The sequence below is a fragment of the Sceloporus undulatus genome, chromosome 1 (genome assembly GCF_019175285.1).
Source record: "Sceloporus undulatus isolate JIND9_A2432 ecotype Alabama chromosome 1, SceUnd_v1.1, whole genome shotgun sequence".
NCBI classification, from domain to species: Eukaryota; Metazoa; Chordata; class Lepidosauria; order Squamata; family Phrynosomatidae; genus Sceloporus; species Sceloporus undulatus.
The window spans coordinates 99,838,072-99,864,960 of record NC_056522.1 but is presented as its reverse complement, the minus strand read 5'-3'; the positions used below and the strand labels follow the sequence as shown (position 1 = coordinate 99,864,960).

Genomic DNA, 26,889 nt, shown 5'->3' with positions numbered 1-26,889 from the left:
CATTCCGTTATTTTACACTTTGTGCTTTTTCAGACTTTTGTTTCACTTCTGAGCATGTCAGCAACTTAACACCCATTATTGAGTCCAGTTGCATCATTAATGACAGCACTATTTGTACTTGTCCTTTGCTCTTCCCCAGTAGCTGGGTGTGTTCCTTCTGGCCTGGAAATCCCATCTCCCAACATTATTTCTTGCTTTATTTGGTGTTCTCTCATGATAGGGTATGCAAGGTAAAAGACATTCCTAAGTAGTTTGCCATTGTCTCCTACAATGTGCTAACAAAAGTTAGCTGCCTTTACCTAAGTTACTTGATAAACGATGTATTTCTTACTATCTGCATCAACTAGTTTGGACAGCAAAGAAAGACTGATATATTATTTTTACAAATAGAAAGTAAAAGTTGAACTAAAGTCTCTTTCCAAACACCTTCAAGATCTAAACATTTATTTCTTAACATCCTAAAACTATACAAAGCCCCCAGGGGAATGAGCCAACTTAACAATACATCCCTCCATTTATTTGGCTTATAAAACTTCTTCATTTTTAGTTCTTAGTTGACAAAAGTTCTGTTTAGTTAAAACATAAAGCCAATCCCTTTTCTCACCAGACCACTTAATCTTATGACACAGGCATGCAACTTTAAATAATGCCTTTTTGAGTACCGTTAGTATTTGTCCAATTTGAACAAGTACAAATATGTACAAACAAAGGCTACTTATTAATAGGCAAGGATAAACTAGATAAACAGGAAGCACACAGAATGTTTTCAGAAAGGCACAGGGGTTGAAATGCATGAAACATAAATAAACTTTCTTAGATTTGACTCCCTCTAGAGTATTTTTCAGGGAAAAGCTTCATAACAGAGGTTTCATTTTCATTACAGAAACATTCTAGCAGCAATCCCACAAAAATGCCCTGGTTTTGGCTTTCCTGGACATTTCTTTCAGGGGGGAAAAAGCACTTCAGTTTTTGCAAAAATGATGTGGTGACACTAAATTTTAATTGCAAAGGTTACCTGCAAAAAGTACTAGAAGCAAAATCTGTAAAGATATACTTTGAAAGGGCATTGGTAAAGTCTCACGTAAGTCCAGCAAAAGGCAAAACAAGAATCCATACATGATTAAGCTATTTAAAATAGATACTTCAGCTTACTGAAATGGATTGTAATCTTACCTGATGAAAATACTAGGAATGGTCCAGTGTATAAACAATATCGCACACAAGGCAATTGGTTTCACCACAACAGCTCCTTGTCATGTCACCTTTCTCTGTGATATCTGAAAGACCATCTGCCAAAGTTGTGTATCCCACCATTCCAAGAGGATAGACTGGCGAGTACACAGTACAGGGCTTTCTCTCTAGCAACATCTTGACTATGGAACTCCTTCCCAGGAGAAGTCAGGCTGCCTCCATCTCCCTGAACTTACAGGAGGCAGCCAAGATTGCATTGTTCTGTGTGGCCTTTGATTTTTTTATTTTTAAAAAAATATTTTTGTAAAGATTGTTCTATAAATGTATTATGCTGTACCATGTGAAAGCATATCATCCAACTGTCTTGATTTGGCCAGAACAGTCCCAGATAACTCTTTGTTGTTTCACTTTTTCACCTGGTTTTAATTTGCCTTTCCCAATAGGCATAGGAAAGTGCTGCATTCTCTCCTGGCATGTGTGTTCATCCTTATTAATAACTTTTGCCATCTTGACCACACTCTGATGTAATTTGAAAGCATGTGTCCAGTTTTTCATTTGTGAAATTTTGTGTATGTGATTATCTTATTAATAATAATATTTAAGAAATAAAGAAGTATGACCTTTGTAAACAAAGGCAGAAAAGAGATTTGAAGGGGCCCATTTTTGGCAGCAAGTACATAAATAGTGTACTGATTGCTGGTTTTCTGAATTGATAATGGCTGGTTGGATGAATGCTTAAAAGACTATTTCCACCTTATAAAAGTGAATGTCTTTGGGACCTTCCTAAATATTAGGAAAAACTTCTTTGCTATAAGAACTTTCCAATAGCAGAATATACTGCCTTGGAGGGTGGTGGACATTCCTTCTTTGGAGGTCTTTAAACAAAGGCTGAATGGACATCTTTCGGGAGTACTGTAATTTTGTATTCCTGCATAGCAGGGGGTTGGACTGGATGGCTTTTGTGGACCCTTCCAATTCTATAAGATTCAGTTAATCTATGATTCCAGTTACCTTGTTATGTAGTTAAAAGTAATATGTAAAGCCAACGTGGCAAGTCATTATGGCCATATATGTTCTTTTTAGTTGCTACTGTGAAAGAGTCAAAAATCTATTTCAGTATTAGGTTTGAGATATCAGTTTCCAACTCTCATGTTTTGGCAGGGGCAGTCCTGATGAATCCTCTGTGTCTCACTTTTTAATCTACTTTTAAAATGTCCCATTTTCTCTCTTCTTCTCTTATCACCCCCCCCCCCCCCCCCTTCTCAGCTCACTTCAGTTGCTGCAAACTGAGCGCAAACTGCAAAAGTATTTTTTACTCAATTAATTCATCAAATGGGTGAGGAGGGGGAAAGTCTTGCCTTTCCCAGTAGGCTCAGGCAAAAGCAAACTGCTGCAACCTCTCTTAGCTTGTGCAGTCTTCGACATTAGTCTGCTTGGCCACATGTGTCCTGGTTTCTATCTGTGAAATCCTGGAAGGCATGCAATCAAAGTGAGCATGGTGTTAACGCAAACTACCTAATTACTTTGTCAGGAAGGATATCAGATGAAAACGCAGAAGAAGAGAAAGTGAGATTAGTTCCTCTATCACAGTGGTAGGTGCAGTGTGGTCTCCTCAAGGCTGGCTTTGTGGCCCTTGACTGCTTCTGAAATCTTGGGGTGCATGTACACTGTAGAATAATGCAGTTTGACATCACTTTAAGTGCTGTAGCTCCATCCCATGGAATTCTGGGATTTTTAGTTTTATAAGTCCTTTAGCCTTCTCCACCAAAGAAGGCTGGTGCCCCAGAAAACTACAATGGAACCATGGGAGTTAAAGTGGTATCAAACTTCATTATTTCCACATAATCTTATATCTCTTTTTTCCCTGGCTCAATAGGATAGAGTCCCCCCCCCCCCCCCCCCGATGCTTCCAGCTATGCAGAGAGTGCACTGTTTAACACTTTTTTAAAAGCACATTTTTTTAAAAGATAAAAACTGTTTGTGTTTTTTTGATATTAGAACAGTCTGTAGACTGAGAATTAGTCCCTTGACCAACCACAGTTGATCCACTCTTGCTCTGTTGCCTGACATTGCAGATAAATATCCTTGAATGTCCTGCGTGAACTACAGAGGTAAAGCCTATAAGGTCTAATTGATTGTACAGGTTTCAATGGCTTTATGGCACGATCAGAGAATATACCAAATCACATGTTACATCTCATACTGATTAACATGATTACAGCTTCCTACAGTAACAAACCAGCTGAATCAACATACTGCCAAGCAACTAAATTTTGGTTTTATTTTAAGATGCTTTTCACCCGAACCTTAATTAACAGCTTCCATGCATATTCCATGCAGAAATAGTGCCGTTTGATGCCATATTCCATCAATATGTAATATTTCATTCAAATTATAGATATAAAGTTAAACAATATAAGCAAAGGGCAAAAAAAAAACCTACCAAGAATTTCAACACAGTGCTTGAGCTAGGAACAGCATTGTAAAAGAAAACAAATCTTTGGGTGAACAGCAGATTTAAATTAAATTCCACTAAGTAGAAACAAATAATTGAGGAAAAAGAGCATGCACACAGTTGCGTTTAAGGTTAAATATTGGTTGTGCAAAATGTAAGTAATGTTACTGGTCGTCAATCTAGTCAGGGGTAGGCAACCATTTTGAGCCGGGGGCCAGGCTGCTGTCCCTCAGACAACTGGGGGTCCGAAGCCCAAAAATAAATAATTAAATAATTTTTAAAAATTAAATAAATAAATAAACCGGGACAAATGTAGGACAAAATTTTCAAATGGTGGACAATTTTTTTTAAAAAAAAGTGGAGGACACGCGAAAAAATGTGCTGATTTTTTTTAAAAATGTTAATATAAATGCATGTTTCTGAGGCTTCTATAGACAATTGCCCCTGCGTGCGAGAGGCCAAAGGCCCCGGCGGCAATTGGCGGCAGTACCAGGCTGGGGCCGGTCCCAAGTCCTCACCAGGCCGCATCTGGCCCGCGGGCCGCAGGTTGCCTACCCCTGATCTAGATACTTTGTCATGCTGTTGTTCCCAAATTACAGCTACTTGTAACTAAAAATATTGATTACTGTCCAAAATACCAGGCTGCAAATTAGAAACTCCTTAATTAAAATGCTGCATCTAGGTGGCATTCTGTATTATAGTTGCAGTTTCATAACCTAGAGATATAGATCTGTAACTGCTCCATATTCAGTAACACTTTTGTAAATGTCTCCTTCATCCCATTTTAACATCCAGCAGCTGCATCAGGCAAAGGAGGTCTGTTCAGCTGCCAATCAGGAATATGGAGGAGAATGTTTCCAGCTCTCTCCAACCTGCAAGTGAAGCTGTGACAATGAGAAGCAGGACTACATCACAAATTATCATTAAAACTTGCTTACTGGCAAGAAGGGGTTGGAAATGTCATCCTCCTTGCAAACTTACTGGCAGCTGAACAGATCTCCTTCACACAGTGCAGTTGCTGGCTGTTAAGGCAGATTTGGGAGGGTCAAGTTGGGAGATATTCCTTAGTTATGCATTTTGTATCTAAGCAGATGACATAGGGTATTAGTGTCTATTATGGATTTAGCCTAATACAAGCCACTTCCCTCTCAGTATCAGTCCAGGTTGAGTCTCCCTTATCTGAAATGTTTGGGGCCAGAAGTGCTTTAGATTTTGGATATTTATTTATTTATTTATTTATTTATTTGGAATACCTGTGTTTGCATGTATGTATATTGTGAGATATCTTGAGGTTGAAACCCAAGTCTAAACACAAATTCATTTGTTTCATATACACCTTATGCACATTTGTTGTTGCTGTATGCCTTCAAGTTATTTACAACTTTACTAAGCAAACCTATCATGGGGTATTCTTGGCAGATTTCTTCAGAGGGGGCTTGCCATTGCCATCCTCTGTTGCTGAGAGAGTATGATTTACCCAAGATCACCCAGTGGGTTTCCATGGCCAAGCCAGGATTCGAACTCTAGTATTCAGAGTTGTAATCTAATGGTCAAACCACTATGGAACACTGGCCATTATATACATACCCTGAAGATAATTTTGTACATAATATTTTCAATAATTTTGTGAATTAAACAAAGTTTGTACATTGAACCATCAAAAAGCCACCCATGCAAAGCACTTGGGGTTTTGGAGTAGTTTGGATTTTAGAGTTCTGGATAAGGGATACTCAGCATGTATTCTCATCAGCAATATGGGTGACAAAGGGTAATAATACCAACCTAATATACAGTGTTGTTGTAAAGGTTAAAATATGGGTTTGATGGAGCTCATAGTAGAATTTGCTTCCATCCTGACAAAACACTGGCTCCCTAGATAATGTTTACCTGGTGGAACTAACCAAGTTTATTCAAAATAGTGTGTGTAAGATGCTACCTTTAACTTGCTCCTATTATTATTCTATTATGCACCTAAACCAAGTTATTCAGTTGTGAGATTTCAAAGGTTCCACTATTTCTTTGGGATGTAGGGGTTGAACATACTGGTATTTAACACCAGCCTTGGGGCAGAGTGGGGGCATGATATCTGCACACCACACCCTCTGATGGTGGCATTAAAACGTGCACCTGACCACATGATGGGGGACATCACAGCACTCCTTTGGTGCAGTGTTTAAATGTGCTGCACCAAGGGAGCGCTGAAAAGCACCACCACCACAGGAAGGGCACCTTTTTGCTGGCATAAAAAGGAGCAGCATTTTGCCATTCTTTTTAGTGCTAGCAATCTGCCAGATCGGGGCCGCAGTGTGTAGTTGCTGTGACCTCAATCCAGCACAGAAAGGGGCAACGGCAGGCCACTCCAAAGGAGCAGCCCCTTTGTTTCCTTGTGATGAGGTTACTGGAGATTGGCATGTCTTGTGTTTTGTAATGTTTATTCGCAAATGTACACTTTGACCATAAGGTGTAGGTTCATAGCATTAACACCTCTGTGTCTCAAAGTTTTAGGCTCCTCATAAGAAATTTAAAGTGCTGCTCTGTGCCACAAAAATGCTTTCCACATTCAGTCCTGACCTTTTGTTAGACTAGCTCAGTCTCTAATTCTGATCCCTACTAGATTCTTTTTAAGAAACTGCTTGGTTACATCATCCTACACAGGGAAGGAGGGACCAAAGCTCTGTTGTTGTTGTTGTTGTTGTTGTTGTTGTTGTTGTTGTTGTTTTAAAAGGTTATCTCCTTTCAGAACAATTCTGCTGGGCTCTCCATCACATTTTTTTTTTCTAAGAAAGGAAGATGTCAGATCTGGCTAGCTGATGTGGGCAGCTCTTTTGGAAGAGAGGGAGTGGATTTTCTGACCCTAGAACATTCTTGGTACAGCATAGATGGCTAAATATGGACACAAAAATGCACACCTCAAAACCCTCTTCTGGTTTTGAAAAATTAGTGTTTAAAACTTTACAGGGGAGCTTCAAAACCTAATTTAAAGGTAACTACATTTCTGGATGGTTCCTGCAGAAGCAATCCATCTTGTCTCCCCCCCCCCCCCCCCCGTCCTTCTCTAAGGCTGCATCCACACTGTAAAATAATCCAGTTTGACACCACTTTAACTGCCATAGTTCAATGCTGTGGAATTCTGGGAATTGTAGATTTGTGAGACATTTAGCCTTCTCTGTCAGACCATTCTGGTGCAACAACAAACTGCAATTCCCAGATTTCCAGAGCACTGAGCCATGGCAGTTAAAGTGGTGTCAACCTGGATTATTTCTGTGGTGTGCATTCAGTTTCTGCACATTCAGCTTATTCAGCAGTTGAGGGAGTGGGAGAAGTTTAAATGACTGCAAAAACAATATATGAAAAGGCCACATGAAGCTCCAACACCATGATTTGTCCACTCCAACTTTAAGGATTTGAATCTACATGCTTTTATACACACTGACAGACATATATTCATGCTAGATGTACTGTATTGTGTTCAACTGTTGTTCTCCTTATAAACTCCAGCGAGCACAGAAGGAAAGGGTCTCTACCACACATACAACAACTAAAAAGCCCATCACCAATAAATCAACAAAAGACCAGAAAAAATTAAAGAGTAACATAACAATTGTTAATGAAAATACTATTTACAGTCAATGTGAACAGCAGACAAACAAAAATACAAAAATATAAAATAGAATGGAATATCGTAATTTACACCCCAAAAGATTATGAGTCTTTATTAACTGGGTTCATAACACTGGAATCAGGGCCAGCCTAAGACATTTTCATGCCTGGGGCAACAGACCAAATGCTGCTTATATACCGAGAAAACACATACCTAAATCAGTCAAGCCAAGTTATTTTCACACAAGGGACAGAAAATGCCCAAACACTAATATAATAACAACAAAATCTGCAACCACCTTACACTCACCCTGAATAAGATCCATTTCTCAAGATATCTAGCCCTTATAGACTATAGAGGAATGATCTGATCACTGTCTGGCTTGTCTCATGCCTTAACCAGGGGTGCAGCTATTAAGGAGGGCAAAATGAGAGCATTGCTGCCCCCCAATAAGAGTTATTCCCCCCCCCATGAAATGTTCCTTTACTCCCCCAAATTTCTAGCACTGAGTGAGACATTGGAAATCTTTCACACTCTTATATTTATTTGCTCTGTTCACATTCCTTTTGTAGCTTTGCTATTAGCAATTCTGCACCTTCTCCATACTATGGACCTAGTACCACCTCCTCCTCCTTGCTCCAGATATAACATTAAAGTTTTTTTTAACCTCTCTTGCAAATTTATGCTGAGCTTTAGCCCTCCTGGTCTAATCCCTTCCTTGGTGATATGCTTTTCTTTCATTCCATAGCACTGACCATTTAAAACCTTGCCCCATCTAAAAGCTCTTTATGCACCCACTCCGGTTTCTTTCAGTGCCTTGGAATTTTCTGTCTCATTTGAATTATCTGGAATTGTGCTTTTAAGAAATTTCTATCCATCATGAATTATTTTCTCTTTCAGCTATTTCTAAATATGGGTTCTCATTCCCTATTTCCTTAAATTCATTGAAATAGATTTATTAATTCCCAGGGTGCATGCCCCGCTGCAGGCAACCTTCCCTTTTTGTACTAAATGAATCACAGGACGATGATTGGTCCTGGCCTCAGAGGTGGAGAACTGCTGGACCTGATCCCATTCCCCACCACCACTCCCTTCTCCTTTTGTGTCGTGTCTTCTTAGATTGTAAGCCTGAGGGCAGGGAACCGTCTAACTAAAAGATTGTATGTACAGCGCTGTGTAAATTTACAGCGCTTTATAAATAAAGGTTAATAATAATAATAAATAATAATGTGGTCACTTCCATCTAAAGTTCTCACTACTTCTACATCACTAAACAGTTCTTCCCTGTTGATAAGGCTCAGATTCAAGACAGTAAAGTCCAAAATATACTGCAGAAATAATCCAGTTTGAGACTGCATTAACTGCCCTGGCTCAATGCTAGGGAATTCTGGGAATTGTAATTTTGTGAGACATTTAGCTTTCTCTGTCAGAAAGCTGTGGTACCACAGTAAACTACAATCCCAAGAATTGCCTAGCGCTGAGCCAGAGCAGTTAAAGCAGTCTCGAACTGGATTATTTCTGCAGTGTGTTTCAGACCCAAGTCCCTTTGTTGAGTCCTCCTCCTTGTGGAAATGAAATTCTCAGCAAGACAAGTAAGAAATGTGTAGGATCTTACATTCCTAATAGTCTGATATCAAACTCAATACATTTTTCCTGCAAATAGGCCTTAACCCTTACTCTGAGCGAAGCAGATTTAGTTTTTGATAGAGCTGCTTAGTATTAAGAAAAGAATTACCATTAGTATTATCATTTTTGCCTTTGTCTCTAGTAGGTCTTTGGCGATTGGTGGTATGGCCTAGCTTTTTTATCGGGACCTTCCTCTATGTCGTCACAAATCATAATGTAGACTATGACTCTAGTACCATTATTTTCCTTCTGTTGCTGTTGTGTGCCTTCAAGTTATTTCAAACTTATGACAACCCTAAGTGAACCTATCATTGGGTTTTCTTGGCAAGATTTGTTCAGAGGAGGTTTGCCATTGCCTTCCCCTTAAGTGAAAGTATGGTCCGGTACAGACGGACCACAAGCACTGTGTCAGTGCCAAAATTAATACGTATGGACGGCACCATCTTTATGTGGCACCTTCCATATGTGATGCACATGCACAATGAAAGCCACAAGCACATCCACACCTCCGGACACCGCTCTTGCGTCATGAGCATGTCACAGTGTGCCAATGGCACACTGATGACATCATCCCCACATGCTGAAAAGTACCCACTTTTAGTGGGTTCTTTTCCGAGCGGAGGGAGCCCATGCAGTTTGGTTGCTGCAGGCTCCCTCTGGAGGGAGAATCAGTGGCTCCAGACTCCCCATTTGGGGCGGTCTGTCCAGCCTCTCAGTGACTTGCCTTGTCTCCCAGTGGGTTTTATGCCCAAGGGGGAATTGAACCCTGGTCTCTAAAGTTGTAATCCAACACTCAAACCACTACGCCATGCTGACTCTCCTATTTTCCTTTAATGCAAGTTTTAAAATCATTTTTTGGCTGATGAGGAAGCCTGCCAATCTCAAAAGCTAGTATAATGACTGATGTGCTTTCTTGTCTCACAAAGATATCACCTTTCCGTAACATGGTCTTTTGCCTTTTGCCATGTTAGAGTGATGAGCACAAAACTTTCCAAACAGTGCAACAGAATGTGTAACATCCTTCATATGCTTTAATTTTTTTTCCCTTGCAAATGTAAGAACTAGCATCACTGGCAGCCAACTGGTAGTAACAGCTTTTAATTTTTATTTCAGTCATGCCCTCATAATCAGAATGCCCTGATGAAATCAGCCTCTAATTCTATATATCTTGCCTAGAATTTATGCCATCCTCTTGTCAATCTTAAGATTTTTATAGCTCTAAAAAAGTAACAGAAAGCATTAGAAATACAACCAGCAGTGTAATAAGTTAATGAAACTTTTCAACAATGTAACAGGTGATGAGATTTTTTTTTACAAAATCTTTCCAAAATGCAATAATGACACAGGACCTCCAGCAAAATAGGTATAGCTTAAAGGAGATATGGTTATTGTGGACCCAAGAAGAGCTATGTATAAAAGTGTAACTCAGAACACTTTTGGAAAAGTAACTTTTTTTGTATTATGATTTTCATACTCATCTAATCAACAGAACCACTGACAATAATGGCTGGGGGATTTCAGCCAGTTCTGGAGAATAACTCAGCCCTCTCAGAAGCCATGGGAGACAGGTCTTTACTGGCCTATAGACAACCGCCAAATCTTAAACAACTGCTCACAACAGGATACGTACATAACATGGATGGAAATACAGGGACAAGATCCTGGCAAACCCAGATGCCAACTCTGAGCATGAGCTTTCCTAGACTTGAGCCTATGTCCTCAGATGCATGGGAAAATATGCTGCCAGCTTCTTTCTTTCTATTAGTCTCAAAGGTGCTACTAGATGTCTTTGCAAACTGACATTAGAAATGGCAATACCCCAAAACCAATTGCAGAACATTTCAGCCCTCCTGGACATGCAGCAAGAGATTGAAAGGTTACGGTCTTTGGCCAGGGGAATTACCAAGGAAATCTAGAAATGGAAATGGTTGAATTATATATTCAAAAATTCAAATCCATTAGCAGAGGTATGAAAAAGACAATAGCTTCATGGCATGCTACATACACAATCCCTCACTACTGCACATAGAATGAAAGGAATTGTCTCAGGGAGAGGTTTGAGCCCAGGGAAATTCACATTTGGTAAGAAGATTTATTGCTTTCACACATCAGCACTAACTGATCAGTGTAAAGCTCTCAAAGACCTTTGCCCAGCCATGTATCACTTTGCCCAGCCCTTTGAAAATTTAGGGTAGTGGACCTGTTTTGCTTCTTTCTGGATCCTATTTCATTCCATCCCACACCGCCACACAATACAAAACATCCTTATCAGAGTAAATATGTGTTATACCTGGGCATTTATTATCACTCTACTACATCTGAAGAAGTGAATTTATACCTACAAAAGCTCATGTGAAAATAAAAAAAGTAGTTAATGTTAAAGGCCACATTTCCTTTCCTTTTAACCCTTCCCCTTCCTTCCTCCTTTTTGTATAGTCCAAACTTCTACCTCAAAGTGTAATTTCATGGAGAGCTAGATAGCAGCAGAATACGCAGCAGACAACCAAGGCTGAAGGGCAAAAAGATTAACAAACCAAGCCAGATATTATTGAGTAGTGATTCTCTTAGAAGGGTCTGTTGGCCTAGGGAAGGGTTTATTTAAACAATTGAACAATAGCCAAGGAGATCAGCACCTTGACTCTGATAAGGATATTCTCTATTTGACAGATTTTAATGACTGCAGCTTAACAACTGAAAGTAGAGACACTCAAAGCATGGCAGGACTTGCCTTAGGGGATGCCAAATGCTGATCCATCCAGTTTTGGGGCATGGAAGAATGGAAGTTAACTTTGGGATACAACTCCTAAAATCTCCAGGCCACCATGATCTGGATGGAGGACAGTGTGGTCTTGTATAGGCTGAATCTGCATTGCAGATATAATGCAGTTTGACACTGCTTTAACTGCCATGGCTCCATCGTATGGAATCCCAGGATTTGTCGCTTGGATATCAGAAGTCTCTGAGAGAGAAGGCTAAATATCTAATAAAACTACAAATCCCAGAAATCCATAGCATAGAGCCATGGCAGTTAAAACAAAGTCAGCCTGCATTATTTTTGCAGTGCAGATTTAGCCTTAGTAGGGAAGTGGCCACCATTGTTAAAGGGAATATAATGAGAGCATTATCAGTTTTTGCCCCACATTTTTCACTTTCAAACTCTGTTTTCTGCCTTTGTAACAAAAAGGGAATGCTAGTGTCTTTGAGACAAAAGGGAGTGACAAGACATGAATGCTGTTATACCAGCTAGTTTAGGAGTTGTAGTGGTATCTTCTAATGCTGATAGACCCTCCAGACTATCCCAGTCCAGCAACTGCTTGTCTGTTTTGTTTATTTAAATGACACTGTTGTTTGAAAGGATGGGAAGGGGGTTCTTCTTATCTTGAGCCATGCAGTCTCTGACTAGGATGCTTTGCTTAGCCACTCTTAGCACCTCATTAATTACCAATCCAGGCAAAGTCAAACTGTTTTGCAATTCTGGTGTCTTTCTCAAGAAGTGATCACAATCCTATGCTGTAATGCAAAAAGGGTGATTCTCTGTCACATGTTATGTTTGATTCCCTGGAACACAATTGACATTGTAATCCTAATCAATATAAATAATATTTTTCCTGTGACTTTTGAACCCATAGCAACCAATTCAAGCCCCTAAAACATTGTGTTCTTTGAGCAATACTCCCCTTTTCACAATATCCTGAACAAATGGGTGGAAAGGCACTCACAGATAGGAAAGGACATAAATAAATCATCTTGGTGATGCATGCTTAGCTCTGGAGATTACTTTGCTGCTGAGGACAACTATTTCAGTAAAATAAATAAATAAATAAATATACAGATGGGATCAATGCATACTCTGATACAGGAGCAATAGTGTTTAGGGAAAGAGAAACAAGTCTGCATCTCTAAATAATTTTTTAAAAATGAAAATAGAACAAAACTCAGTTAAATTGAGGGTGTACTAGGATCCATACAGTCCCCAAATTTAAATGCATTTAGATGTGCTTTCTTCTAAAAGCTTCACAAAATAATATAGGCATGAAATGGAGTAAGGATGAGTTTTGTCTAGGTAACTGCATCCCAAATCTCATCTAAGAGATGTCTGCAGCACCCACACAAAGACATTATGCACAGTTGTAACAGTAGCAATGAATTGTGCTATCTGGGAGAAGTATTGCATTTTTCCAGTAATCTTCCACAACTTACTAGACTCTGAAACACAATGCAGAGATACAAACCAGAGTCTCATGAGCAATTTTAGTTTAACTGCCCTTGACATGAATGTCCAGTCATAACCTACTGTAGGGGCGGTGCACATCTCCGTTTCTAAGCCAAAGAGCCAGTGTTGTCCGAAGATGACTCTGGTGGTCATGTGCCCAGCATGACTGCACAGAACACTGTTACCTTCCCATTGAAGTGATACCTATTTATCTACTTGCATTTGTATGCTTTCAAACTGCTAGGTTGGCAGAAGCTGGGACTAGTGACAGGAGCTCACCCCATCATGCAGCACACGGGCCTCAAACTGCTAACCTTCCAATATTCCAGTCATCAGAATTGGCATCTTAGCCACTAAGTCACTGCATCCCACCTTCGACATATATTTGGATTAAAACTTTGCATTACATTCGGGTTAGCACCTGCTGCCTTACCCCTCTATATTTGTTAATTTGATTTATTTATAACTTGTCTGTTACTCTTTTCTACTAATGAGACTCAAAGCAACTTTGAAATTGTTAAAAGCAGTACTGATTTAAAACCATGTGAAATCATCAATAAAAAAATATAAAAGTTATGGTAAAAAATAAATAAATTGAGCAATCTGCAGAATGAAACTTATTTTAAATTAATTAAAAGGACACACAGAGAGAGAGAACAGCACAGCATATCATTAAAAGCCCATCAGTTCCTTAAAGCCTGACAGAATAAGTTCTTTCTTGGCAGGGGAAGGATATCAAAGAAGGGGCCATTCTAGCCTCCATAAGGAAGGAGTTTGGGAGCAGCCACCGAAAAGACCCTTTCTCTTGTTCCCAACACAAGAGCCTCAGAAATCACATAAATCTCAGAGCTCAAACAGGCTTCTATAAGGAGATCCTATAAAGACCATACACTTTTATATGGTTGTCATAAGGAATCAGCTTTCCGTTTGCCTACTAGAACTAGTCTTAATTAGTACTGTTGGCCTTGTAAATCAAGTGACATTATTTATTCTTACCCTTGAAAAAGCATTGTCATAAAACTTTCCCAACACCTTGTTCAATGGAACAAGAGAATTGCACAACCATCTTATCTGGTCTCACATTACAGGAAAGATAATAGAAAGGATATAACACAATAGCGCCTAAACATTGGCTCTCCAGCATGATTGATTCAAGGTTGCTGATGAAGCAATCTTTATTTGTTTCACTTATCACCTGAGGGTAGTCAGTTAGGGGACAACATCCATCAGACATTTATTTCAGTTTTAGAATATAGCAAACAATATTTTAAACTCCAGTTTCAAAGAGTTATATTTTCAGTTGCATGAAGATCCCAAGCATGTAAAACAGACCAACAGTATCCTGTGATTTTTTTAAATATATATATATAGGTGTGGTCTATTGTACTCTTGATAGATGTGTTTTTCTTGAGGAAGGTGTTAGCTCTTTCAGCAGAATTGTTGATATGATCCATGTTATGTTGTTGTTGCATGCCTTCAAGCTGTTTCCAACTTATAGACACCCTAAAGCAAACCTATCATAGAGTTTTCTTGGCAAGTTTCTTCAAAGGGGATTTGCCATTGCTATGCTCTGCAGCTGAGAGAGTATGACTTGTCCAAAGTCACCTAGTAGGTTGCCTTGGCTAAGCCAAGATTTGAACCCTGGGTCTCCCAGTGTCTTGGTTCAATGCCCAGACCATTGCACCATGATGACTCTTTATGATCTATGTTTACTCGAAGCAAATTTCATAAATTAAAAAGAACTTGCTTCCTTGAATATATTCATTGTACAGTTAAAGCAGTTTTATCCCCCTTTAACTGCCATGTCTCCATCTTGTGGAATCTTAGGATTTGTAGTTCAGAAAAGCAATTGGAATACCTTAGTGCACTCCCCTGAATATAGCTTTAGAGCTATCTGGTGGTCAGTTCGACGTTCCTTCCTAAACTTATACAGTATGGAGCAGAATTCAAAGATATAGCCGTGATAGTATGTAGAATCAGTATGTAGAGAGATCTTGTAGCACCTTTGAGACTAACTGAAAGGTGGAAATTGGTAGCATATGTTTTCGTAGACTTCAGTTTCCTTCCTCAGATGCATTTGGATGGGGCAATGCCACTTAAAGTAGGATCATATTGTGTAATGTAGACACTTATCAGTTTAAGATTCTTATCAGTTTAAGGTTATTAGTGAAGAAAGGCAAAGAAGAAAGTAAAAGGGCAGATTTACAGCTGAAGATTAAGAAAACAAAAATAATGACCGCAGATGATTTCCATAACTTTAAAATAGATTATGAAGACAACAAAATAGTTCAAGATTTTCCATCTCTTGGCTAAATGATTAGAATGGAGTCTGAAGCCAAGAAGTCAGAAGACTAGGACTGGGAACAGCAGCTAAGAAGGAACTAGTCAAGATCTTAAAGTGTACAGAAATGTATCATTGAAGTCCATGCCATCATATTTCCCATTTCTGTGTACTGTTGTGAAAGATGGAAAGAGAAGAAAGCTAGTAGGAAGGAAATCAATTCATTTGAAATATGGTATTGGAGGAGACTTATACAGATACCATAGACTGCTAAAAAGACAAATAAATGGGTCCTAGAGCAAATCAAGCCTGAACTCTTCCTAGAAGGCAATATGTCTAGAGTTAGGCTGTCATATTTTGGACATACATATATCATGAGAAGACTTGCCAGAAAAGTCTTCTCTAGAAGACTCACTAGAAAATAATGCTTATTAAGGTAGAATGCAGTAGGAAAGGAGGAAGACCACATTCCACATGAATAGATTCAATCCCTTTAGTCTCTGAGTCTACAGGGTGGTTGATAATAGGGTGGCCTGGAGGTCTCACATTAAAAGGGTCATCATAAGTCAAAGTCATCTTGATGGCAGTTAACAACAATAAAGCAGGCAGCCCAACACTGGATTGTCTACTAAAGGCTACAAGATTAAGACAATAAAAAGGTAGTTTCATCTAGAAGGAACACCAGACACATCCTCGTCTGCTCCATTGAAAGTTACACAGTTCTTTTATTTTAGTTTATTCAGACTATGATATCATACCATAATCCTCTGTTTGTAGTGTTAAATTAGCATCTCTTGAGACATATCCCAACATTACAGCAGATTAATTTCAAAAGCTGGATGTCAGAAACAAAAGATCTATGTTCAGAAACATGTGGGTATGCAAGAGGATAAGGAATATGGAAAAGAATTGTTAGATTTAGATTTAAATCGGCACACCTACAGTATCTCAGAGTTCAAAGACAGCTATTAGCCATAATAGCTAAATGAAACCTGTTTGGAGATGGAATGCCTCTGAACTCCAGATGTTGGGACCAAACAGCAGGAGAGATCTTTTTGCTGTTATTGGGCCTTGTGCTTATAAGCTTTCCAAAAAGCATCTGGCTAGCAATTGTTAGAACCCTGAACTAGATGGACCTTTGGTATTATCCATTGGGGCTTTTCTTACGTTCTTGTAGTCTCAGCATTCAGAATAATGAGCTTGTATTAGCATCATCTCAGCTGCTGAACTTTACAAGCCAATCTCTGTGTGTGTGAGAGAGAGAGGGGGGGAGGGGGGTTTCTAAATATTTAGGAACTGTAGTCCAAAAAGTTAAAACCCCCCCCCCTGTGCTTTCATCTCCTGATGTCTTGCCATACTGAATAGGAATTTCCTTAATGGCTTGTGCCCCACCCAAATTCACACACACTGTGGTGACTAGAGATTTATCATTTTGTGAGACATTTAGCCTTCCCTGTCAGAGAGCTCTGGTGCCACAACATAACAACCTACAAATCCCAGGATTCCAGAGCATAGAACCATGGTAGTTAAAGCAGCTTCAAACTGCACTATTTCTGCAGTGCAGACAGCTCTACAGACATTACCCCCACTCCCACAGTCTGTAGTTCAAAATAATATTTCTACAAGGACATTAATTACCACACAGACACCATCTTTCAAGCACACCCCTGGACTACATGCTCTAACAGACAAGATATATCCTCCCAACTACAGAAATTAAAAAAAATCTGGAGGAACCCTTTCCAGCTGGCTGTAACAGTGAACTGGATCCCACTGCCAAACCAAATCAAAATTAAAAAGCAATATCATTTACCCCACAGCCTTAGTGACCGCCATGCCATCTGTAGCCTCTGAAACAAAAGGACAGTTGGAGGAACTGTTGTCATCATGAGCAAATTGGACTATATACAGAAGGCTGAAAGACAAATCCCCAACACTGTGTTTATAGGCATCCATTCTCAGATTCCACTGATGACTACTGGAGGAAATATATGGAAGAATTCCCCACAGATGTGTGGGACTTGATCTACATGGATATTCCTCAAGATTCTCCATCAAGGAATCTTTTGACAGAAAAATATGGGCAATCCTACCTGCCCTGTTGTGTTGACAGCTGAGATATCTAAGCTCAAGGATTCATTTCTCAGGCAATCTACTACTAATACTCCAATTTTTAAAAAATGTCACTGATTTCATTAGAAAACTATATGACTTTCCAGAAAACACCATTTCAGCAACTATGAATGCTGAAACCCTCTACAATAAAATCTCCTTCAGATACATGGATTCACATCTAGCCATCAAGCTTTGTCAATTACTACTTTTACACAATTACTTTTTCTGTGATGGAAACATATTTCTCCAGATAAATGGCACTGTCAGTGGCCCCACAGCATGACAAAATCTGCAGGACTAGAAACAATTCTTGATCCTTAAAGCCTCTTCTTTGTTTGAAATTTCATGATGACCTCTTTATGATCTGGACTTATGGAAAAAGATGAACTGATGAAATTCTGCTAGTTCAATAATTCCCAATACACCATCAACCTCACTCTACATCACCTCACTCAGCAATTTTTCTAGTCACATCTATACAGCTACATAATTAACATATAAGCACCATTTTGAACCAGAAACAACAGGTACACATATTTACATGCATTTAGCTTCTACAGAGAATATACCATAAAAACTATTGTCTACAGGTGAGCCCTAAAATACAACCAAAGCTGCTCAGACCCGTTGGACAGAGACTCTCCGCTCAAGGATTTAGAGCAGACATTTCTCAAATTACAATACCCACCCACTGAAGTGGAGAAAAAAGACCAATAAGGTTAGAGGGGAATCCAAATAGGATCTTATACAGAACTAGCTCAACAGATTACAAAGAAACATTATTTGTTGTCACTGAAAATTCCCAGCTAAAAGCAGTCAAATGTATTATCCCATCCTGGACAATGATACATACCTCTATGTGACTTTAGATGATAGCCCTGTGCTTCTTTACAGACAACCACCCAACTGTATAAATTTGTGTTACACAGAAGCTGTGGCTATCACTCTATTGCATCTTAAGAAGTGGGTTTATATCCACAAAAGTTCATGTAAAAATAAAAACCAGTTATTGTTAAAGGTGATGCCAGATTCATTTTTTTATTCCTCTCTCTTCCTCTTTTTATGCTGCAAGAGAATAACAGAACTCCTTTGGAAACATCCTCAGTGGAAATTTGAACCCTGGTCTCCTAGAGTCCAGCACTCAAACCGCTACACCAGTGGCATTCAAACTTTTTACCCTCAGGACCCTGTTTACACCTATATGCAGATGTCATACCTCTCCCATTTGATGTCGTATATGAATAAAAATATTTTGTTTATTTAGTGTGCATGTTTTATTTGTATATTCATGTATATTAATAATTTAACATTTCATAAGTAAATAACATCGTTAAAATTAGAACAGTTTTAATTAAATAAATTCAATATGTAACTCGATGTATTTGTAAATTTTACACATAAAATAGTTTGGGAGGAGGAGGAAGGATCAGGGCCTCCAAGTCTCACACACCCCTTGAGCAACTCTGGGAGCCCTTCCCCACTATTTGAAAACAACTGTACCATGCTGGCTCCTACAGTGATGAAAGTAGAGATGTGCATTCTTCAGATATCATTAAAAATAGTTTCTCTTACTAATACAGGTTTAGTCTGAAAAGTGATACTTTTCTGGACTTTTCTCAGGAACACAAACAGTGTTTATTTTGGTGATCAAAGTATTGCAGGTGAATAAGAGAGTATTTTTGCGATAATCAGATCAAAGTATTCTGGTGACTAAAAAATATGTAATCTACATAGTAAAGCAAAAACACAATAAATAAATTAAAGCATATCAGTGTAAGTGTTATCTTGTATTTCCAATTCATAGATGGGGGGAGTGTCAGATTTCTTCTTATATCTCCTGTTTTCTGCTTGAGCCTTGGGCCTCTTCTACATTCTCCCTCATCCTCCTGGTAACCAATCACAGTCACCCCTATTCTAAGCCCAGGCCTCTCCCAAATAAGATTCATTTAACAGGCAACCCAAACTAAGCATGGACAGAACAAAATTTATGAAGTCCATAGAATAAAATGGGGTAAGAAACTACATATATATACTATATATATATATATATATATGCGCACTCTACGCTGAGCAGGGTGTTAGGCTACTTTTTACTGTGACCCTACTAGTTTGAAGAGCTACATACTTTGAAATAATCACACCATATCATTTTTCAAACTGCATTTCTACATGTATTCCTCCAAAGTGCTTTGATTCTGTGTTCCTGCATGGCAGGGGGTTGGACTGGATGGCCCTTATGGGCTCTTCCAGCTCTATTTAGCCTCCTACTGCTCCCTTACATGTAAGACCTACATGATCTTTTTTACTCTTCCTATTTTCCCCACAATTATGGCTCTGTGTAATGGATCACATTATAAAGACAGTGAACACTGAGTGATATTCATTAATGTGTGTCCACAGAGCTGTGGATGCTTCTTTCAAAAGTGCTGGCCCAGCAGTGCCTCAAAAATGAGAGGTGTTCCGGTGTAGATCCTTTCAAAATCACATCTCAAAAGAGATACTGGAGAGCTGGAAAAGATAAAGAAAAGACCAACCTAAATGGTCAAAAACTGGAGAAACTCTCCTGTATAGGAAGGTTAGAACATTTGAGGTTCTTTAGTTAGGATTGTTCTCACACTTTGGGTGGGACCCCCAAGGGGCACATGAGAGTTGGGGGGCACACAACTCCATGGTACTAGTCTTCCCTTCTCCACCTCTTCTCAAACTTTTAATGGTTCTAATCTCCTACTCTTCCTACTCCTACTCCCAGACTTTTTCTGTCCTGGAGGGGAAGAGAAAGCCAAGGAGGATGCTTGGAATAGCTGCCTCTGCTGTGTTGGGGGGGGGGGGGAGAAGGAGGAGGAGGAAAGCAGGGAAGTTCATCATGGCCCCTAGTGGGACCTATCCTGAACCACCACTTCTTCTCAAACTCAACATGGGAGATCCTGAAATTGACTTCAGGAAGATCCTACAATGCAGAATTGGGATCAGTCCATTCACTCCATTCCTATGGTTTAAACTAAGTTTTCAAAACTGTATTCCCTACCATGACCACCATTCTCATTCTTTTTCCCTCTAGAATTCACCTTCTGTAAAAAATGCTGCAGGCTTTTTCAGTTTTGGAGTGTGTTCCTGAAGCAGAATGGTGAAGTGCTTTGTTTTTTATGTCTGCGCAGCAACTTCATTCCATACTACTCCAATATCCTGGATTTAAAAAGAAGTCCATTCCCTGGGGTTTCCTTGGCAAGATTAGTTCGGAGGGGTTTGCCACTGCCTTCCTCTGAGGTTGAGAGTCTGTGGCTTGCCTAAGGGCACCCAGTTTCTCAGTTCAACACTCAGACTATTATACCATTATAATTATACCATTATATACCATTACACCATGCTGGCTCCTTACAACAGGCATATAAGGATATTTAACAATACAGTGCAAGAAGGAGAAAATAGAGTCTTAAGAAACATTTTGAAAGGGATTTTAAGTTTATGATTACTGGGTCAATCATATAAATGAATGCTGATGGGTCTTTTCCCCTTTACCTTCTTAACTAGATGTGTAAACTGTTAATAAAATAAAGTAGATAATATTGTTTGTTGCACTAATAGTAATGATCATATTTTCTTATGTAAATACTGTGTGAAAGGCATTTGAGTTACAGTTTAATCCTACATGCCTTTATTCAGAAATAATCACAGTGAATTCAATGGAATTTACTCATAGCTGCACAACCTTAGGCTGCAATCCTTCAGCTTAATACCTGTAGTAGTCAGAGGCAAGTCCCACTGAACCTAAGGGGCTTACTTCTGAATAGACTTGTAGAAAAGTCTGGGCTCCACTCTGGGCCCCACAACAAACTCCAACTCCCAGAATTCCATAGCCTTGAGCCAGACAACAAGTTAAAGCAGTGCCAAACTGGATTATTTCTCCAGTGTGGATGCAGCCCTTCTCTCTTTTGTTCTGTCCCTCAATACATCTTTAATATTGTACCTTGACAAGGAGATACCTGAATAGTCAAACCCAAGTGACTGATTTCTGCTTGCTACTTGGCTCTAGCCAAGTTATGAAGAACTTCATGAACAGAGAAGAAAGTGTGGTTCCCTGGATATTGTGGAGACATCTCTGCTCTCCTTCTCTGTAGCTGGACCAAGACATTTCCATGGCTGAGGAAGAGCAGCAAATGGTACCCACGGTACTATACAAGTCAAGGTCTGTTAAATGCCCGCTGTACACAGCCAAAGCAATTTGATACCACTTTAATGGCTGTGAGTCCATCATATAGGATGATGGTATAAGTAGTTTCCTTAGTTCAGGGAAGAAGAGATAACTGTATGATTCTTCCCAAAGTGGTATCAAATGGTCATGTTGAGGAGGGAGCAATCTTCTTTTCTGCTGATCCAGAGAATAGGACCAATGGGTGCAAACTACAGGAAAGGATTCCACCTCAACATTAGGAAGAACTTCCTGAGAGTAAGAGCTGTTGGATAGTGGAAGACACTTCCTCGGAGTGTAGTGGAGTCTCCCTCCTTGGAGGTCTTTAAGCAGAAGCTGGATGGCCGTCTGTTGGGAGTGCTTTGATTGGGAGTTCCTGCATGGCCGAATGGGGTTGGACTGGGTGGCTCTTGGGGCTCTCTTCCAGCTGTAGGAGCCTATTACTCTACTTACTTACTGTCTTCCTGGCAGGAAGTTCTCTGATTCTGTTAACTGGGTCCTTTTTGATAGGGAAAGAAGACCCCCCCCCCCCCCAAGCATGGCTTGCCCACCTGGCAATAAGATCTGAATAGCCATAAGTGGAATAGCTGTAAGGAAGTGGAGTTTGTGGGACCAAAACAAACTCCACTTCCCAGAGTTCCATAGCCTGGAGCCCAGCCGGTTGAAGCGCTACCAAACCGGGGTATTTCCACAGTGTGGGTGCAGCCAGACCCCCTGAGGTTGAAACTAGGGCTGGAAGGGCATGTGCCCCAAGGGAGAGGCATCCCTCCGGAGCCTGTCAGGGCCGGGTGGGCCTTCCCTTCAGGAAAAGGGGGGAGGGAGCGCCCTTGCCCTCCTCCTCCCCTTCTTCTTCTTCTTCTTCTTCCCTGAGGCTGAGGCAGAGTCCCTTGGACCCCGGAGCCAGAAGGAGCCTCCTTCCTTCCTTCCTTCCTTCCTTCCTCCTCCTCCTGAGGCGCAGCCTTCCCGCTGGCTCTCTCCCTCTCTCTTGCCGGGGCTTTGGCGGGATGGTGCCGGGCTCGGAGGAGGAGGGCTCCGGGGAAGCAGCCCCTCCGCTCCGAAAGGGCTTCTGAGGCTCCCAGGAGGAGGCTCCTGCTTCTTCTTCTTCTCCCCGACGCCGGACCCATGGCTTCCCCGCAGGGTCTGGGCGCCGGAGAGAGAGACTGAGGCGGAGGAGAGGCAGAAGGCACCCACCCAGCCCTGCCCCAGGAGTCGCCCCGCAGGCAGGAGGAGAGCCGGCCCCGGGGGGCCCCCGAGCAGCCCTTCGTCCCCTCCTCCCCTCCATCCTCCTCCTCTTCCTCCTCTCCACCTCCCCCTCCTCTTCCTCTTTTTCCATCTCCCTCTTCTTCTCTATTTTCTTCCTCTTCTTCCTCCCCTTGCTCTACCTTCTTCCTCCTCCTTCTTCTCCATCTTCCTCCCTCTTCCTCCGCTTTATCCTCCTCTTTCTCCTCCACCCTCCCATCTTGTTCCCACTTCCTCGTCCTGCTCTTTCTTGTCCATCTGCCTCCTCCTCTTCATCCTCCTCCATCTTCCTCTCCTTCTCCCTCCTTCTCCTCTTCCTCCGTCCTCCCATCCTGTTCCCCCTTCTTCTCCATCGCCTTCCTCTTGCACCATGGTCCCTGGCCTGGCCTCGCTGGGGCCCTTTCCTCCCCCTCCAGGGCTGCTTCTCCTCCTCCTCCTCCTCCCGCAGAGACGGCCAGGAGGCAACCGCTGCTGCGACGGGGGGAAAGGGCAATAACAACTCCGCCGCCCTTGGCATCCCTCCTCCTCCTCCTCCTCCTCCTCCTCCTCCTCCTCCTCCTCCTCCTCAGTCTTACTCCTATCCTTACTAGCAGCGCGGGGGCTCTTCCTCCTCCTCCTGGGACCCTCTCCCTGCCTCCCCGCAAAGGACCGGAGCAGGGGACCTGGGACCTTCTACGGGGTTACTATGCACTTGCGAGTGGTGTCTTGGCTCTTCATCGCTTGGCACTTGGTGGAATCCGTTGGCAGCCAGCAGCAGCAGCAGCAGCAGCAGCCCCCCTCCAGAGTCCGGCGCCAAGGAAGGAGTAAGTGCCGAGCTGCCTTTGAGCTCATCGGGGTTTCTTCTATCGGGTCCGTTTTTTCTATGGGAGCAGGGATGGGGCTCCTTCTCTCGTCTTTCCCGCTTCGGCCAGTTGCTTTCTCAGCGTGAAAGGCGGGCAAGTGCCCTTGGGCGCAGTAACGCCTAGGCAACCCGACCTTAAGCACATTCTTGTGTCCCTCTGGAACCACTCAGCTGCCCCCGAGGCCCCAGGGAGAGGCTCTGAGCCTTCCCGAAGGGCTTCTGGCTTCGCGGCAGGTGTCGCCTTGCAAGGCTGCTCCGGGACTCCAGGAGGCTGGCTCCTAAAGGCACAGGATCGCCCCGCGCCCCTTTGGAAACTTAGTGCTGCTGCATCCACACTGGAGAAATAACCCGGTTTGGCGCCGCTTTAACTGCCCCGGCTCAAGGCTGTGCGATGCTGGGAATGGTAGTTGGTGGTGGGCCCCAGAACGGAGAGGAGCCGGGAGGCACTGAAAGGAATGACAGTGCAGGACTTGCCCCGAGGGAAAGCATACTCGCCCACCGAGAATCCCTGGGGAAGGCTTGCCGCCGCCCCCCCCCCCATAGGGAATCACGGGAGGATGCTTGCCCATAGTAGACTGAGAGTGTTCTGTTTCCCTCTGGGCAAGTATGGTTTCGCTCTTTGCAAGTGTATGTTTTCCCTATGGGCAAGCACTGCCCTTGGCTTTAGTAAGGAGTCCTGTAGGATCCGGGGTGAGCAGACACGTCCTCCTTGTCCAGGACTGCTCGCTTCCCTCTCCCATTGACAGCCTGGATGGGAAGAGGTCACTCGGCGCAGGCACAGAACAGCCTCTATTCCAACAACTGTTAGAAATAGGAAAGGGGGGGGCAGAGGTCTTGTGGGTTCTTTCCTGAGTTTGTTCCCAGCCTTCCTTCCCTTTGCTGCACCTTGAAAACTCCTTTTGGAAGAAAAACAAGGTCCACCTGACTCCGCCGAAGGGGCCTTCATGAGAATATAGCTCTCCCTTTTGAGAGTTTGGAGTTTTTGCAAGGGATCGCCGGACTTAGGAGCAGGAAAGGCGCATTAGCCCCCGGACATTAGCCGGCGATTTACAGTCCTTAAAGTACAGGAACCAAGGCTCCCAATGGCAAAGTGCAAAGGTGTTGCAAAGTGGAATAACATTCCACCCCCAAATCCTCAAAATAGGGATACCTTTCTTCGGCCAACCCAAATGTATCAAATACATGCTGCAAACTTGCGAAAGTGGCACGCGTGTCACTTACTTAATGGCGACATCCAGTGAGGGAAAGCCGCACGTCTGGATGAGTTACCAGAAATCAAGTGTCTCAGATAGGGCTTGTACTGCTTTGGGTGCTGGGCTATATCTCTTGGGACCAGGGCCAATTTCTTGGATTTCCACTCCATTCGGCTAAATTTGGTGCTTTCCATAGTGGCAGAATGCAAAGATATAGCCCTGTTACTCTGTAAAATCAATATGTTGCAGAGAGATCTCGCAGCACCTTTGAGACTCACTGAAAGAGAGAAATGGGCTGCATGAACTTTCCTAGGCTTCAGTCTACTTCTTCAGATGCAGCTGGATATCATCATCATCATCATCATCATCATCATCATCATCATCATGTAGAGAGAGATCTTGTAGCGCCTTTGAGAATGACTGAAGAAAAGAAATGGGCAGCCACAGCTTTCCTAGGCTTCAGTCTACTCCCTCAGATGCTTTAGGATAGTACAGGAATTAGGGATGCATCTGAGGAAGTAGCCTGAAACCTAGTAAAGCTCAGGCTGCCCATTTCTTCCTTTCGGATGAGTCTCAAAAGAGCTACAAGATCTCTCTTGGGACCAGGGTTTTGGTTCCCCGCAGGGCCATGGAACCTACCGACCTTGGGCAAGTCACACTCTCTCAGCCTCGGGAAAGCCATGGCCAGCCTCCTTGAACCAGCCTTGCCAAGGATACCCCAGGAGGAGAGGTTCCCCGTGGGGTCGCCCTAAGTCGGAGAGGACATGAAGGCACGCGGCAGCGACAACCAGAGAGCGCTCGGCGCATCCCCTCTTCTCCAAGGCAGAGTTTCTCAGCTTGCAAGTTTGCAACCCACCGCCGTCCTGCACGTTTCCTCGGAAGCAAGTCCCTTGCAACCCAGAGTCTTGCTTCCCTTTAAACGGCAGAGCGATCCAGTCCATCCTAGCGATGGTACTGCAAAGGGATCTATTCTTGCAGATGGTAGCACGAGCTTATGCAGACTTGAGCCGCCTTCCTCAGAGGCAGGTTTGTTCGCGAAAGAGGCAACTAGTCGAGAGGGAAGGCAGGGGAGGATCTTGTAGGGCAGAGGATTCCTATCATAGAAAAACCTATGGAGCTAGTGGCCAGATGCTGGGCGTGAGCGCCTTTTCCAGAGTCTGGTGATCAAAGCAGCCTCGGAGTCCCCTTCTTTGGAGATTTTGAAAGAGAGGCGGGATGGCCATCTGTCCGGAGTGCTTTCGTTGTGAGTTCCTGCAGGGCAGAATAGGGTTGGATTGGGTGGCCCTGGGGGGGGGGGTCTCTTCCAACTCTAGGAATACATTTTTAAATAAATTTTTTATTGAACACACACATATATAAAAAACTAACCAAACGCATATAAGCACATTAAAACACATTGAAACCCCCCCAACTACATCTGTTCCACCAACCCTATTCCACTCACACCATGTGGTAGTAATAATAATAATAATAATAATAATAATAATAATAATATTCCACCTTTCCCGAGGGAATCAAGGTGGATTACAACGCAATCCTGTCCTATGCCTATATAGATGGTCCCTCAAATTACCTTGCCACCTTCTAACTACGTTGCTACTCAACTCCTGTGCCACTCCTGTTCCAACTCTCTGAGACTGATTTTCCCAGACCCACTTCCTTATCATCTCAACTTCCCAGACCTTCTCATACCCTGCTCTTTTCCCAGCTTGCCACTTCCCTCCCATACTTTCCCATTCTCACTAGAGCTCTACAGGACTGTGCCCTGAAGTACCAGCTGCTCCTTCTTCCAGCGCCAAAGCTGTGAGAGGTGCGCCCCCTGGCGGCCCTTGCCGCAACAGCCACATCCCATGTGCCCCTCTCCTCTGTGGCAGGTGCCAGGGGCGTCTCTGGATGCAAAGAGGGGAGAGATTTGCCCCCAAGGGGTGCCGGGCACCTGGGGGCCAAG

At 42.3% G+C, this 26,889-nt stretch overlaps 1 protein-coding gene across 1 annotated transcript in view; it reads left to right on the top strand.

Moving 5' to 3' along the window:
• The first annotated feature begins 22,546 nt into the window (after positions 1-22,546).
• Positions 22,547-26,889, top strand: part of RSPO3 (R-spondin 3) — a 79,977-nt gene continuing 75,634 nt past the window's right edge. The window contains exon 1 of the mRNA XM_042446057.1: positions 22,547-23,710. Coding sequence (XP_042301991.1) covers positions 23,593-23,710 — 118 coding nt within the window. The 5' untranslated portion in view covers positions 22,547-23,592. The remainder of the gene's footprint in view (positions 23,711-26,889) is intronic.